Source organism: Monodelphis domestica, chromosome 5, assembly GCF_027887165.1.
Source record: "Monodelphis domestica isolate mMonDom1 chromosome 5, mMonDom1.pri, whole genome shotgun sequence".
NCBI classification, from domain to species: domain Eukaryota; kingdom Metazoa; phylum Chordata; class Mammalia; order Didelphimorphia; family Didelphidae; genus Monodelphis; species Monodelphis domestica.
In genome coordinates, this window is record NC_077231.1 from 113,330,413 (window position 1) to 113,346,919 (window position 16,507).

Sequence of the window (16,507 nt, forward strand, 5' to 3'; positions counted from 1 at the left end):
GATACACTGTGGATTAGTTGTATTTATTTGAGGTTTCCAGTTTATTTCATTAACTACCTCCATAGCATCCTAATATGTTACAGTGGTAAAAAGCTTCATTCTCATTTATATTTTCTTAACACCAGGCATGTGTCCAGAGCACCACACTCAGCATATTGCACAAAGTAGTCAATTAATAAATATTTGGTGCAAGTTAAATGAATGTTCAATTTTATTCTTACTAATGACTAGGCATTTTTCTTTTTCTGTTTTCCTTTAAAACTTTTCTTTTTATTATAAACAATGAACATTTCAGTATGTAAAGAAGAATGAAACTGTGAACTTCTATGCAGCTTTTAAAAAAATATTAAATTTAACAAGGTAGTAACAAAATTCTTGGTTGTGGCCTGTTCATAACTTCCTTTTGTTTTCTTCTATGTATATTTTAAAAACATTTTATTGATAGGCTGCTTTTTAACAATTATCATTACCCACCAACTTCTTCCTTGCAGGGGCAATATTGAAATTGGGAACTTGGGGAGAGAGGGTTTGGAACAGCTATTGAAGGGAGGGATCAATAAGGAAGATTAAATGCTTTTGCTACACAGTAGTGAAGACCCAGTTGAGATCAGATAAAATGATCCAATAACGCAGTTGTATGACTTTCTCTAGCTATTATCAATAAAGTATATACTTTCCTGCCTCTGTTTCTTTAGGCTGTTGCTTATACTCATAATGCTTCCTTTTTCATCAACTACGGTTACTGAGATTCTTTAAAGCCCAGATAAAATAACCTCTTCTGTGAAGTCTTCCCCAGTTACATCATTAGTATGGCTGACTTTCTGGGCTTCATTTTGTATCTCCCTTGTATGTATATTTATTATAATAATATCATAGTTATTAGCATATAGGTTTTATATTCTCCATCCCATCCTCTGCTATTTTGGTCTGAACTTGTCATTTTATTGGTATTGGCAGCTCCTGATGAGAAAATTCATATCAATGTAGATCAGACTTCCTCCGAAAGAGAGGCTTAGAGTTGCCTGGAAGCAATTTTACTCCTGCTTGTTCCTTGAACCTTGAGGAACAGCTACCCTTTGGGGAACCAGCACACAAATAGGAGTTGGGAAAGTAGCTTAGAGAAGGGCTCTCCATGAAAACTTTTTCCAATTATTTAGTTTTTCCAAGGAGCTAAAATGTTCGATTTCTTTTTGTACCTCTGAAAGCTTTGGTCTACAGAAAGGCTACTCCACAAAGGCAGGATGTGCCTACTTGATAAAGGTAAGATTTAAAACCCAGGTTTCCTCCCTTGAAGGTCAGCTCTTCATCTATTATGCTCACACTGATGCTGCTCTTATGTATGCCCTAAGAAACTGTAAATTCCATTTGAGACTAGATCCTCCATTGCTTAGCACAATGTTCTCCAGGTTGTATGTAGTCAATAAACATTTGTAGAATTGAATAAAACACTAATATTTGTATCATAAGTGAATTGCTTTTATCATGCTCCACTAACAAACAACTTTTCTGTCCCTTCAGTTGTTAATACTCTCAGAAAAGTTAGGTGTTCTATCTTTAGTGTGTCATTCAAAATCTGAAATCTTTGATACCTTGTATAATTGACCTTTGTCTTAGCGGTACAATTAAATCTCTGAAGTTATCTCATGATGGATTCAGTAGGAATAAATATAGTCTTCAGTTTTGTAATTCATATTTCCATAAGGAAGGCCAGGGCAGAAGGTCATTTATACCTGATAAATCTCAAATTCATCTTTTTCAGTAGCTTTTCTTTATATCAAAACCTCTCAGACATAGAGAAAGAAATAGAACATTTTGTTTCAAGTGATAAGCTAAACTAAATAGGAAAAGAGGCTTACAGGTATAGTACTTAATTCTAGGACTCCCCTACCTTGTACTCATGGGCTAGCTCCCCAGCAGCCAGTGATACCTCCTCTAGCCTGGGGGATATCCTGCTAACTTTGGCTTATGAACTTCCATCTAAGTATTTATTAACAGACATCCATTAGATAAGAAGGTGACATAGTAAAAATATTAGAAAACTTTCCCCCTGTAAACTTGGACTATATTACCTAACATAGCATACATGAGAAGAATATGGTTTCAAACTTGAGTACATGATTAGTGAGGTACACATATAGGATATACTTGCAACAATGGCAACTCAACTCTTGTTACTACAAGACCTCTAAGGCTTTTTTTGTAGAGCCCTCACATGGCTCCAAACGAGTGCAATGTTTGCAGGATCATTTACTTAGCAGCATTCCCAGGGTCACTTCATAGCCTTATTTTGTTTTTTGCTGCCTGGTCATTCTTTTTAAAGTCATTTACCCCCTTGGATAACCATCTGTCCATCTGTATATGGCTAGAGAGTGTGTGTGTCATCTCTCTCATGTGTTATGTATTCCCCATTCCATCCTCTTTATTGGTCTGAACCTGTCATTTCATTGAGATAGGGAGCTCCTGGTGAGGAAACCCATATCAGTGTATGTGTGTGTATATATAAAATATATATATGTACATGCATGTGCATTTGTGACACATTTTAGATGGGCTGCTTCCTACTGATCGAGTCCCTTTCAAATCTGACATGACTAATAGAGGGAGACAGAAGAAAGAGGTGTTCTCTTCCCTTCTTCCTCCCCTCCAACCTGTGGAGGGTCTCCTCTACAGGCAGCTCCAGGCTTGCAATCTCAACTCAGAACTGCCAAATTCATCTAGAACTTGGATATTTTAAAGCCCCCATCAGTATGGATAATTTGATTGCTCAGCCAATTGAATTGACTTGTTGACTCAATCAGGTAGAAAAATGTATGTGTGTATATATATATATTATATATATATATGTTATATATATATATAATATATATATATTAGTGTCACCTAATGTGACTGAATTATTATAGTTAAATACCTTATTAATATTTAATATATTAATACTTTGTGATTGATTTGTGGGCTTTCTGAGTTAGAAGGTTGGTTAAAGACATATTCTGATATACAGGCAATTCCCATTTTATAGAAGGGTTGAATTTCAGTTGTTTAGAATTCAGACCATATTTTCACATAGCTTTCCAGGTCAGCCATAGAGACCTATTTAAGCAGTAATAAAGCTCATGCACATTTTTACTCTCAAATTTTTGTACTTCAGTATATTTGTACTCTAAAGAGTTCAAATTGTAATCTGCTTAGGCCTTTTCATCCTGGGTAACTTTTGTTCATATCTTATAAATACTTGAGTTTCTCTCCAGTGTTCTTTGGACTGACTTTAGTTCTCTTATGATCCCATGGATACTATTATATCATAGGAACGACTACTACTACTACTACTACTACTAGTACCTGCTGTATGACTGGCACTGTTCTAAGTACTTTACAGATGTTATCTCAATCCTAACTACTTATTTTTAATCTTACTAATGACCAACCCAGTTCCTTTTTAGTTCCTTTATCTCTTTCATGGTGTTTTTTACATCTCTTTTTATATGGAATTTGTCTTTGGTAATTTGTTACAATCTATATGGTCCTCCATTGCTCTTCTAGTGAACTATAATATTGCTTTATTGGAGATGCAGCTATTCCATGCTTTGCTATTACAAATATTGGTTTTAAAATTTTAAAAATTTGAAGGATCTGATGATTTCTGTGTGTTTTAGTCAGTTGTAACTATAAGGATTTAGTCACCGTTAGAATTATTGTTTGTTAAAGTCTTCCCTCTTCATGTTTCCATCAAGAATGCTTTCAGTATGTCCTAGATCAGTGATAGGTACACCTTTTAGAGACTGAGTGCCCAAACTGCAACCCTCACACTGTATGTGCACCCCCTGCCTTAACCCAGACAGAGGAGAGATGAAATGCTCCCATTGGGATGCTGAGCAGAGGGGCAGGTCATGTGAGAAATGTCCTCAGGTGTGGTGGAGAAGTGGAGGGGGAGCAGCATACACACATATGCCATAGGTTCACCAACATGGGCCTAGGTCATTCTTTTTAAGATTTTGTGGAAGCAAGCAATGTAAAGAAGAATTAATTGCTGACCTCCCTTTAAAAAAATGTTTTTATTATTAACTTAATCATAAACATGAATATTTTAATATGCAAAAAAGGGTTATATATGAAACTGAACTTATGTTGCACAGTTAAGATATTAAATTTGACTCAATAGTAACAAAATTGCCTTTTTTGTGTATCTTCTGAATTTTTGTTCCCTTTTGTGTGTTTTTTATTGATGCTCCTTTATTTCCTTGTACTCCAAAAATAAAACAAAAATCATGAAAATTCAAATATATTGTTTATTGGCCAGAATTATATAAGAGATTATAAAGGAGATTAGCCTGTTGTTAGAGACAAAGGTAAGGTAGGCACTAGACCTGAAGTGTTTTAGTAATGTAAACCATTACCTTTTTTGCAGTTTATAGGAGGAATGGTGACAGACTCCAATAGATACCAGATGATGACTTAGAAAACCATCTATTAATTATTCTTCTTAAATTTTATTTTTTTAAATATTTCCCAATTATATTTTATTCTGGTTCTGGCATGGTGCTCCTTGCAGTCAGCATTCATTTTACTCTGTGATCAAGAGCACTGACAGGTTAAGTGACTTGCCCTGGGTCACCTGCTATATGTCAAAAGCAAAAGTTGAACCCAGATCTTCCTGGCTTCCTGGACTCTATCCACTATCTCATGCTGCCCTTTCTAGCCTACATCACTCTTAGAAAGCTCTCATTTGGCCACTTAAGTTATCTTGGTTTTTAAAAGAAATTTGAGGATCTATAGGTGGGGTTCAGGGTTAACATAGGATATTATCATTACTAAAGCCAAGGAAAGACTTCCTGCCAAATGGCTACCTGAATGACCCAGCTCTTACATTCTGACTCAAGCAAAACACTGAAGTTCATACCATGCCATATAAATGAACAAGAAATCTAATAAATAATATTTAGAGGCTTCTGCCTCAGAACTGCACAAATTGCCCATCAGCAAAGCCAGAACCAGTGCAGGGCCTTTGCACAATCAGAAACAAAGATCACAGTTTACCCGTAAGATTCTATGTCCTGAGGCAGGAAGAGAGTGGAGGAGTTCCCAAGATGGTCCCATGGTACAGATTTTGGAAGCCTTGGAAAATAGCATTTGGCAGAGACCAGAGCAATATGGTATCACTAGCACTCAGATCTGAACAATCCAGACCCAAGGATTCTGAGGCCTCTTAACATTGTGTCCTGACATACCAGAGAGGACCCTAAAGATCCAACACTGTAAACCTTAACTATTTAGGAGGCCTGAACTTTGTAAGGTAGAAATGTAAGAATCGAGAGGACCCAGAGCAGACAAAGCAGAGCCAGCCACCCCCCTGGAAAGAATAGTTGGGGATGGAGCTGCATAAAACCCTAATTCAGCAGTACTATCTGGTATCAAAAATTCCAATAAATTTAACTATATAAACTTCAAGTAAAGGCTCATAGTAAAATGGTTTTTCCCAAGGACAACATACCTAAAAGAGACAAGCAAGAGATAAAAAGGAAGTACGAGTTCTTAAGGAAAGAATTGGAAACAGAATAAGATCAGAGGTTTTGCTTTCAATGGTTTCAATTACCTTCCTCAAATTCCAGGGGGAGAAAGGAGGCAGGCAAGGGGCTGTCATCAGATGAAGGAGGGAGGTGAGGACACAGTTAAAATACACATGGAAGCTGGGGACAAGAACCTTAGTACCCAAATGCATACAAATGGAAGACTAACATGGGCCAGCTGGCAGAAATCTGAGTACTATGGTTTGCAGGGGTTGGGGGTACCACACAGAGTATGTGTCTGGGAAGGCTGCAAAGTGGGGAGAAAGAGCACAGTATTATACAATAAAGTTTATGTAGGTGTAAAGAAAGCAAGAACTATCTATAATAGGGTTCAGTACTATCAGCAGTTTCAGCCTTCCTTAGTAGGTCTTAGAATGGATTCCTATCTGATACACAGGATCCTCCTGTATGTTCAAAACAGAATGCATTATGTGATTCATTATTCATTCTTCCTCAACTCCACCTACTGATTTCCCTGGCTTCCTTTAAATTCCAATTCAAATCCCATCTTTTTCAGGAATCTTCTCTCAACCCCTCTTAATTCTAGTGCTTTTACCCAGCTCACACTGGCCCAAAGTTCAGTGACAAGAGAATAGTGAGCTATGTCAGGAGGGCATCATCTTTGGCGATAATTTGTTTTGTTTCTCCAAGATTTAGGAGCCCTTGAATTCTTTCTCTCTCTCTCATTTTAAGGAGTTGGAAGGTTTTATCCTCATACCTTTTTTGTGAAAACTAAAGTTGAGAGTTTAAAATGGTTGTTAACGTCAATTCTGATTCTCAAATCAGGAATCCTTTCTAGTCTTTTATATTTACTAGCCAAGGTTAGTTAGATTTATTACTTAGTACCCTTAGTATGACAGAAATGAGAAAAAAAATCACACAAATTCAGCAAGATCTTTTTCGAGTTCAAAGAGAATCTTTGTTCATTATGAATGTAAGTATACAAAGTATCCTTGCTACTGTTTCTGAGTTATAATTTAAACTCTCCTGGATGGCTCAATGAAAGTATGTCTTTTTCAGACATTAAAGGCGCCTAGATGGTATGATTACATAACATATATTCAGTGTCTATGCCAGTGAGCTTTGATTATATGCTATTTGTTTGGCTATTATGTTCAACTTGCCTGAGCTTGAAGAATGTTATTTGGTATCTAGGCGTGGCATTTAAGACACATCTAGTTTGGGTGGTAATTTTTTTATCTTTAAAAGCCTTCAGAGAAATATTAAGAATCTAGATTTGTTTATAGGAAAGGTTAAGGCATAACTCTGGTACAGTACTGAATGTTGGACACATTGGTGATGAAGCAATCTTGCATTATACATGTATTTGATGACCATTCTTTCAAGGAACTCCCTAGATGTACTTTTTATAACAATGTGGAAACCATTGCTCTATAACAAGGAGTGGGTTTCATTTCTAAATTGACCTTTCATGGCATATACTATAGTAAAGGTAGTCAGTTACTCAAAAGGTAGAGGGCAAGACTTTGCAGAATCCCTGAAATTATTTTAATAGTTACAGAATCAAAGGATCTGAGGAAGTTTTAAAGGGACCTCAGAGCCCATGTAGTCTAGCCCGTATTTGAATAGGCCTTTGTTTTAAGCTCTTCAGTGAGGAAGAAATCACTATTTTCTGAGGCAGTCCATTAATTATTAGATAGCTCTATTTGTTAGAAAGTTTCATTTTCTACCATGTTCAAGTTTGCTTCTTTCTGGCTTCTACTCATTGTGCTTAGGTATGCTTTCTGGGGTCAAATAGTCTAAAACTTCTTCCATGGGACAGCTTTACTCCTCCTCCTCCTCCTCCTCAATAACAGCATGCGTACTTATAATGCTTTAACATTTACAAAAAGCTTTACAGATATCTCATTTTAGCTTCATAACAACCCTTTATGTATGGTAGATGCTGTATTATCACCATTTCACAGATGAGAAAACTGAGGCAGACAGATTGATTTCCCAATGATCAAACAGCTACTTAGTGTTTGAGTCCAAATTTGAGCTTATATTTTCCTGTCTCAAGGTCCATTGATCTATTCACTGAAATAGGCATAAGGAACTAAAAGATTGGTTAAGAAAATTATCTAGATAGTTCAAAGTTGTTTGTAAACACATAAGAGTATTTCAGAACTCATAGATAGGATGTAAGAGAACCAGAAAGCATTGCATATTTAAGTCCTTGGAGTTTATTATGGATACAGTAACACAAAATTTAACTAATTGGGTTAAACCTTTTTTTTTTTTAATCTTAGGGTTGCTTTGCATTCTATAACTACCTCAGACCCAGGAAAGAGTAGTGCTATAACAATGTGATGGTGAATCTATTGTGTGGTTGTCAAAGATGGCACATAGAGCCCCCTCTATGGGTACTTGGCCACCCTTTCTCAATAGAAAGGCAGAGGGACTTGGGTGGAGCTGCTCCCTTTCCCCTCTCCAGGTGCTTGGGGACATTTTTTCATATCCTTCCCCCCCAACCCCCAGCAGCCCAGTGGGAGCACACAGAGGGTAAGGTGGGCTGCTCATAGGCAGCAGAGCTGGAGGGGAGCAGGGCACTCAGGCCACTTCCCTGCTCCTCTCCCCAGCAGCTCAATGGGAGCACTTCCTCCTCATCTGGGGTAAGGGGAGGGTGAAGCATGGTGTACTCTCATGGCACTCAGTCTCTAGTGGAGGGCTAGCACAACACTGGGTCTGGGGTGGGGGCAAGGCCCGCCACTCCATCCTATCACTGCCCTAGGGCTTAAAAAAAGAATTGAGGGGGTAGCTGGGTAGCTCAGTGGATTGAGAACCAGGCCTAGAGATGGGAGGTTCTAGATTTAAATCTGGCCTCAGACACTTCCCTGTGTGACCCTGGACAAGTCACTTAACCCCTATTGCCTAGCCTTTACCACTCTTCTGCCTTGGAACCAATACACAGTATTGATTCCAAGATGGAAGGTAAGGTTTTTAAAAAAAAATTATAGCACTGGAGCAAGAACTTCATGATGTGTTTGTGTAGTCTAGAGCCATTCCTAAAATGTAATCAATCTATAAGCTGTTCTTAGAAAGAGTTTCCCTTGTCTTTATGATATGCCCTGTAATTGGTGATAGACTGAAAGTCCCTGATCTTAATCTTTCTTCTCCTGGTGGATGGGAGCAATTTCTGTGGGCTTTGTTTGGCAGGTAGGGTGACAGGTCATACATAGTATAAAGAATATTTAAGAAATTGACCTCCCTGGAGCAAAATCTGTTGCCTTGAGAGAACTCAAATGGACAGGTCAGGTACGTGTCTGAGAGCTAGCCAGATTTCCACATTGTTTCTTCCTTACTTCTGCCCTTTTTTTATTTTTTTAAACATAGGGCCTTTGAAGATGAAAATATGAAGCTCCGGCAGTTGAAATTGGATAATCAGGTAAAGAAGATTCTACTTTTTAGTGCTGAAGTCCTTATAATAATATGATCTTTGATGGTTTTGACCCTTCTCTAGCAAAACACATTTTCTCCTTGATCACTTCTTGGAACAAGGCCTGGAAAGGGAAAGGTATTTATGCTTATTTGCTAACTAGCACCTTCTGAGTTGGTGTAACCAGTGTCTCAGATATGTACTTCTCTGTTTACATAGACCATGGTCAATCATAAAGGGGCATCTTTAGAAGAATCAGAAAATAGATCATGCACATGTAAAACCCAGTGGAATTGTTCACTGGCTGTGGGAGGAGGGAAGGGGAAAAAACATGATTAATGTAACTATGGAAAAATATTCTTAAACAAACAAAAAAAATGGGTCATGTCTACATCTTTACAGAAAAATATAAGGATTCTCGGCTTTCACTGCAAGAATTCAGATTAGTGTTACATAGGCTACAGGACAGCTTTTATTTAATTAAACAAAAGAACTCAAAATGGAAAAGACTCGCATCTCAACCCCATTAGTGATGAATGTTCCTCATCTGTAAAAAAGAGTGCTGGACTAAATGGCCCCCAGGTCCCTTCCATTTTCAGATCTATGACCACGAAGTACATGATTTCCAGGAATTATTTATGTTTCCATCAGCAATGGCCCATCAGCATCAGATTCCTCAGCTATATGACTTCTTCTCTAGGAATTGTTAACTAAGTGGAATATTTAGATGTGTGGTCTTCCTCTCTCCAACCTCATTAGAAATTTGTATCTACTCTCTGTATTCTGTCTCCATCTCTAAGCTCATGAATATAACTTATGTGGCTTAAATATCCTTAAAAGACTCTGGTGGGAAGGAAGAGCTAGGTTGCCCAATGGTTAGAGAGCCAGACAAAGAGACAGGAGGTCCTGGGGTCAAATCTGGCCTCAGACACTTCCTAGCTTTGTGATCCTGAGCAAGTCACTTAATCCCAATTGTGTAATCTTTTTACACTATTCTTCTGCCTTGGAATTGATACTTGTATCAATCCTAAAACAGAAAGTGAACATTTAAGTTAAAAAAGACAAGGTGCAATTACGCCTCACATATGGAAACATCATTAATGATAGAATGAAGTAAGCAAGTCACTTGATCCCCATTGCCTAGCCCTTACCACTCTTCTGCCTTGGAGCCAATACACAGTATTGACTCTAAGATGGAAGGTAAGGGTTTAAAAAAAAAAAGAATGAAGTAAGCAAAAGGACCAAGGAGAATTAAATAGAGTAAACATGAAAGATGGGCTAGAATCATGTTGTGAAGGATTTTAAATCCTAAGGGTGAAAGGTTTCTGTTTCAATTTAGAGGCAATACAGGGCCACTGGAGATTTTTGAGTAAGATTAATGTGGTCAGACTTGTGCTTTAGGAAAATTATTTTGACATTTGTTTAAAGGATATATTGGAAAAGGTAATGACTAGAAGCAGGAAGACCTGTTAGGAGACTAGATTAGTAATCTAGTTGGAGGTGACAAGGTACTGAACTGGGATGGCATATTTGTAGGGAGCTAAGGATAAATACTAGAATTGTTGTGGAGATAGAATCTCTGAAATTTGGCAATGAATTGGATAGGGATGAAGTAAGGGATTGGGGATAGTCAATTGAAAGATAAGGAAGAATCAAAGATGACTGCAAGGTTGTGAATCCTGGATTGGATGAAGTAGAAGACTGGTGGTGCCTTCAATGGAGAGAAGTTTGAAGGAATATTTAGAATGGAAGGTCATGAGTTTAGTTTTGGACATGTAGAGTTGAAAATAATTGCAGGGGATTCAGGAGATGTCTAGCAAGTGGCTGGTAATGCTGTATTCAAGTTAAGGAAAGAGTTTAGGACTGGGTGTATGAATGTGGTAGTTATCTACAAAGAAATGATTATTGAACTCATGGGAACTGGTAAGATCACCAAACGAGATAGTTTGGATGGAATCATAGGTTCAGAGCTGGAATGGACTCCTCTGGTCATCTAGTCCAATTTCTTCGGTGCAAAGATGAAGAAACTGAAGCCTAGTAAAGTTAAATGTTACACACGATAGTAGATCAGCAATTGTGCCCACCAGTTACTTCAATAACCTGGAATGTAGTTTATGTAGATCTGGTGATTTGGACTTGTTGACAAACTGAATTGGATCAGTATATTATTCAGAGACATCACATTTTAGACTTTGGCTGAAGCATATACATTAAAAGCTATATTGTACATTACTTAGTTGGAAGATTTTGCAACACCAATATTCCTGACATATACTTCTATATAAATCTCTGGTCTAGTAAGTTTGAGAAGTTAGTGAAAATTGTCATATGTCTTATAATGAAGTTTGATAGAAATGTAAACTCTTAAAGGGTAGAGACTCTGTCAGATACTTCTTTGTATCCAATCATACTGTTAGGCATGCTTTCCCTCCACTCTTATTTCAGAGAGTATATTGATCTTATTGCTTTTTTCATTTTTATATCCATATTTGTATCTTCAGTCTTGATCTCTTTTGTTAGCTCTAATCCTGTATCTCCAAAAGTATAGTGGCCATTTCTATTTGAATGACCCATAATGATCTCATGCAGACAACTCATAATACCATACATGCAGTAAGTTTCCTCAGTGGTATCACTGTCTTCCTGGTCTCTCAATCAAAATATAAATCATCCCTTTCCTTCTACATTTATACTTCCTCAAATTCTTTTATGTATTTATTTTTTCAAAATATATATCTTTTCATTTCTATAATGCTATAACATTAGCACAGACCTTCATGGTTTCATACTGGAAGTACTAGATCAACTTTCTTGTATTTATTTTTTATATATATATTTATAAGAGGCAGTTTAACATATTGGTTAAAGACCTGGTCTCGGAATCAGGAAGACCTGGGTTCCAGTCCCACCTTTGACGTGTACTAGTTGTGTATATGTATGAGAGATCCTGGGTAACTCACTTAATCTCTGTCAATGCCCCATTAACTTACGTTTTCAGGAAAAATGTCAGTATGAACTGATGAAAGAAATTCCTTACCGGGACCACTTTGATGAAATTGTAGGCACAATGGGAAAAAATAGTATGTGTACATATTTATGCATAAATGAGTTTTGTTGTTCATTTGTGTCTGAGTCTTCATGACCCTTTTGGGATATTCTTAGCAAAGATACTGAAATAGTTTGCCATTTCTTTTTCCACGTAGATGTGAGTATGTGTATGTATTTTGTGTATGTGCATGTTGTTTCCCTTGGTTTTGTATTCTCAGCATGTAGTATAAATGTGGCATTCGGAGAATCAGGAATCTGAATATAGGTCCTTAGGAACACAGAGACATTTTAGTTATGCAATATTAGTGCTTTCTGGTGAAGAACATAAAATTATCACAGCCTTTTTGGTAATGGGTTACCCTTTCATATCTTCTTATTGTCAGTGCACCTTCTAAGTGTAGAAACATTACCCAAACAAATAGCTAATGATGGAATAAACTTGCGGACCAGATTGACTTTTTGCCTAGAACTCCAGAGGAAATATCAGAAAGGTTTTAGTACTTTTAACTGGACATACACAAAGACCATAATCAACCTGTCTAGTTCTGTTGCTACTTACTTATATACCTGTAGCTAGTCCACCTTCTGAGAATTTGATAGTGTAAGGCTAGCTCAGTCACCTTCAAGGATTCCTCAGAAACATGAGCATGAGAAAAGACTAGATAGTAATTAATTTGGGCTAATGATAACTCACTTGAGTTTTATTCTGTTAGTTGAAGAGGAAGTCTCAACTTCTGGGAAAAAAAGTTATACTACCATATAATTTACTCTATTCTTTTAGTATATCTTTTACTTTTCAGTCTTTCTTCCCTAAATATAATAGTAAGCCATCTTGGCAGATGGAGGAGAGAGGAGGATTCTTCACTGTATCATTCAAATCATAAGGAAGTTTTTGAAGTTGTTGAATTTCTAGGCCATGTGATATATATTTGTATACGCAACACAATCTAGGAGTGGATAAAGTACAGAGTTTAATCATATTTGTTTTCACTCTGATTTACAAAGAGCTATTCTCTCATTTTTTCTCTTTGATCACTTTTAGCATTTAAGAGAAAGATAAACTATAAATAGGTGTCAGTTGTCAATGTTATGCTTATATTTACTTAGCATTTGTCATCCTGATCCTGGTATTCAAGACTTTTCCACAACCTGACTCCAATCCATCTTTCACCACTTATCTCATCATCCCCCTGTATTCTGTGTTTCAGCCAAGTTGGTTTACTTTATCCTCCGTTCTTATTCTCTGCCCTTTGCCATCTCTGTGTCTTTATGCCATCCCCATTCCTGGAATGGATTGGCACCTCCATTCCTCCCCAAACTCCTTGCCTTTATATGTTGATCTATTAAGGTTTAACACAGGTGCTACTTCCCTTCATTAAAAGCTTTCCTTACTCCATCTTTAACTGAGTGGGCTTAGGGACTGCCTCAAATTTCCTTTAGGTTTATTCCTGAAATACATTGAACTTGTCTCACTCATGTTTTACAGCACAGCTAATTATCTACATATTTTATCCTCTTATTTGATTGTAAACTTCTTGAGTGTATAAGGTCATTTTCTATATAGCACCCATACAGTATAGTGCCTTGCTTAATAAATGTTTCCTGGATTAGATGGAATCAAAACCTAGACCTTGTGAAACCAGATTATTTAGAACAATGAGTCAGAATGTTACTTTCTCATGACAGTAATTTGCTTTATTTAATATTATTATTGTATATTATTATTGTATATTAAGTTTGCACTGCAATAGGGTAATAATAGGTCAGACTTCAGTGCTATACTGTAGTAACTTTGACTTATAGTTTACAGCTTTTCTCTCCTGTCCATGAAATCAAAGTGATTTTATATCTAAATTGTAATTATTTTTGTTTTCTTTAACCACTATTCACTCCTGATGGTATGGTCCAAGTTACCATATTATTTGAATCATTTTCCTCCCTAAAAAACAGAGTAGGTTTAAAAAAATAAAAAGACTGTCATTTCCGCAATATTCCCTGATATATTGATTGCCTTCACAGATCATTGGAGGGAAAGTATGACAGTGCTTTAGCAGCCTATTCCCTCCCCATCCATCAATTCTTCTTCCTTGACAACCATTTTCTGTAGCATTATTAGTGAAAAAAGGCAAAGTGAAGGCTTATCCTTTGGCTTTATGGATAATATCTATTATGACTTGTTTAACAGCCCTGGCTTTTCTTATTTTTTTTTTAACTTGAGACTTGACTGTTGACTCTAGCATTGTAAATTGTTTAACTGTTAATATGCTAGGAATTTAAAATTGTATGTACCAGGAATTTTCCCTTTTCCCTCTTCAAGTCTCTCACATTTTTGACTGTTCTTTAACACTTTTTCTTTCTTTCCACCCTGCCCCTTTTTTACTTTTCAAATTGTTGATGGCTTCTCTTGGGATTTCTTTCTTGTGGTCCTTAGATTCTTACCCTATTCTGCTATTATGCTTTCCCCACTGCACCTCTCAGATTCATTTCTGTTAATGTCAAGTAAGACAGTAAATCTTATTATCTTTGCATAAAAAATCTAAACCCCCAAAGTACTTTCTTTATATTTGATCTGTAAGTTTAGTGAATCATTCAGGGGGTTAGAAGCATGTGACTTAACTGTTATTTTTCTTTCTTAAGGATACATACAGGTGGGCGCGGGGAGGAGAAAGGAGAAGGGAGGAGGATTTGGGCTCCTACCGAGGCGAAGAGGGGACAGAACGTGGACCATGTATCCTGGTGCAGGGCAGCCAGGGATGTACCCTCCAGGGGGACCTGTACCCCCTTCAACTTCTGGGTGCCCTGGAGTTAACCCTATCCACCCACCATTAGCCAATCCTGCATATCCTCCATGTACCTTTCCTACCCCACCAGGGGGGTACCCAGGGAATCCAGCTTATCCTCCTGGAGCTTTTGGCCCTGGGCATCAGCCAGGGTACCCAGGATGCCCACCCTTAGGTCCCCCCCCTCCCCCAGGCCAGTACCCACATCCTGGCCCTTGTGTGCCTTCTGTGAATCCCTTGGCTCCAGGGATGGTGGGGCCTGGTATAGTGATGGATAAGAAGATGAAGAAGGCCCATAAGAAAATGCATAAACATCATAAACATGGCAAGCATTCTTCCTCCTCCTCCTCCTCTTCCAGCAGTGACTCTGACTGAATCCTGGGCCCTCCTCCCCCCAAGTCACACCACCCCAGCTCTCCCATCAAGCCTTGGACGCCATATTGTGCTGGGGAAGATAGCCTGAAGCCCCAACCTCAGCCCAACCCTATTCACCCCTTTGCCCAAATTGAGTGGCGAAGGTGAGGAAAGGATCTCTATTGGCCTGAGGAAGTCCATTTTCTTACCTCCTAGATTGGGGGGAGGGGGGCACTCCTTTCCGAAGATGTGTGTCCTTTGAGCCAAATGCTGAAGAACATTTTAGGATCTGGAAAATGTGATTTTTAAAAATTCATTTTGTAATTTGTGTGGGAGAAGGAGAAGAGGGGGTGTGGTATTACCAAGGAAGTTGGTCTGGGGGTGGTAGTCTCCTGCGAATGGGTGTGGGAACTACATTTCCCAGCAGACTGCAGTGTGCTCAGCCCATTGCCTTCTGGGAAAGAGAGTTCCTCTGATTAGGCTAATGTGGGTGCCATTTTGAAACCTTATTTCTTGGTGAGCTCTTTTCATCTCAATCATTCTCGGGTCTTACTCTGTTTCTCTCACTGTGCTTCCCAATAAAGCTGTTTATCCCAGTCTCCAAAAAAAAAAAAAAGGATACATACATAACACTTTATTCACAAATGGAAATAATTTAAGAACTCTTTTCGACACTCATAGTAAGAGACATATGTGAAAAGTAGTTTATCAGGCTTTTATTACAACATAGTTAAGTTTAAGGGGGAGATATATTATCCATAGGCTATCTCCACAGTATTGTTATATTGGCCCTTACTGCTTAAGTTTTTTTCTAATTTATAATTTTTTATGTTGAAGTATTTTAACAAAACTTTAAATGAAAATAAATTTTTATTTGTGATCATTTCCATTTAAAAATGACCTTCAACATGAGAGTAGCCCACATTTATATTGCACTTTAAGGTTCACAAAGTCCTTTTTCCTCAGATCATCCTTAGCATATATCAACCCTGTCCTTTCATATGAATGTGCAAAAGAGATTCCACAGATTATTTTTTCTTTGTAAGCATATACATAATAATAGTTTGGGTGTATTCTGATCTCTTTCTTTTGACTTGTCTACTACTAGTGTTATTTGTATTTATAGTCACCAATAGTTATACTGTTATTTTGGTTATTTTTTTACTTAAAATTATTTCATTTCTTTCCATACCTCTTTTATATTTCTCATATTTCTCATTTTAAATTCATTATCAGAGTCTCTGATAATGTATCATAATTTTATTTTGCTATCCCTTAATTATGCACATTTAAGTCATTTTCTGGTACTTACCATTACAGTAACATGGCTATAAATATTTTTGAACAGATGGCTCTTTTTAAAAAATAAATTCTCCATAATG

The 16,507-nt window shown here is 37.3% G+C and overlaps 1 protein-coding gene across 2 annotated transcripts in view; it reads left to right on the forward strand.

Moving 5' to 3' along the window:
• Positions 1–16,507, forward strand: part of TULP3 (TUB like protein 3) — a 52,706-nt gene that overhangs the window by 7,824 nt on the left and 28,375 nt on the right. The window contains exon 2 of one of the 2 annotated variants that reach the window (XM_007503769.3): positions 8,901–8,952. The exons of the other annotated variant lie outside the window; for it this stretch is intronic. Within the exon in view, the coding sequence (XP_007503831.1) occupies positions 8,901–8,952 (52 nt within the window). The remainder of the gene's footprint in view (positions 1–8,900; positions 8,953–16,507) is intronic. 2 annotated transcript variants of the gene reach the window in all.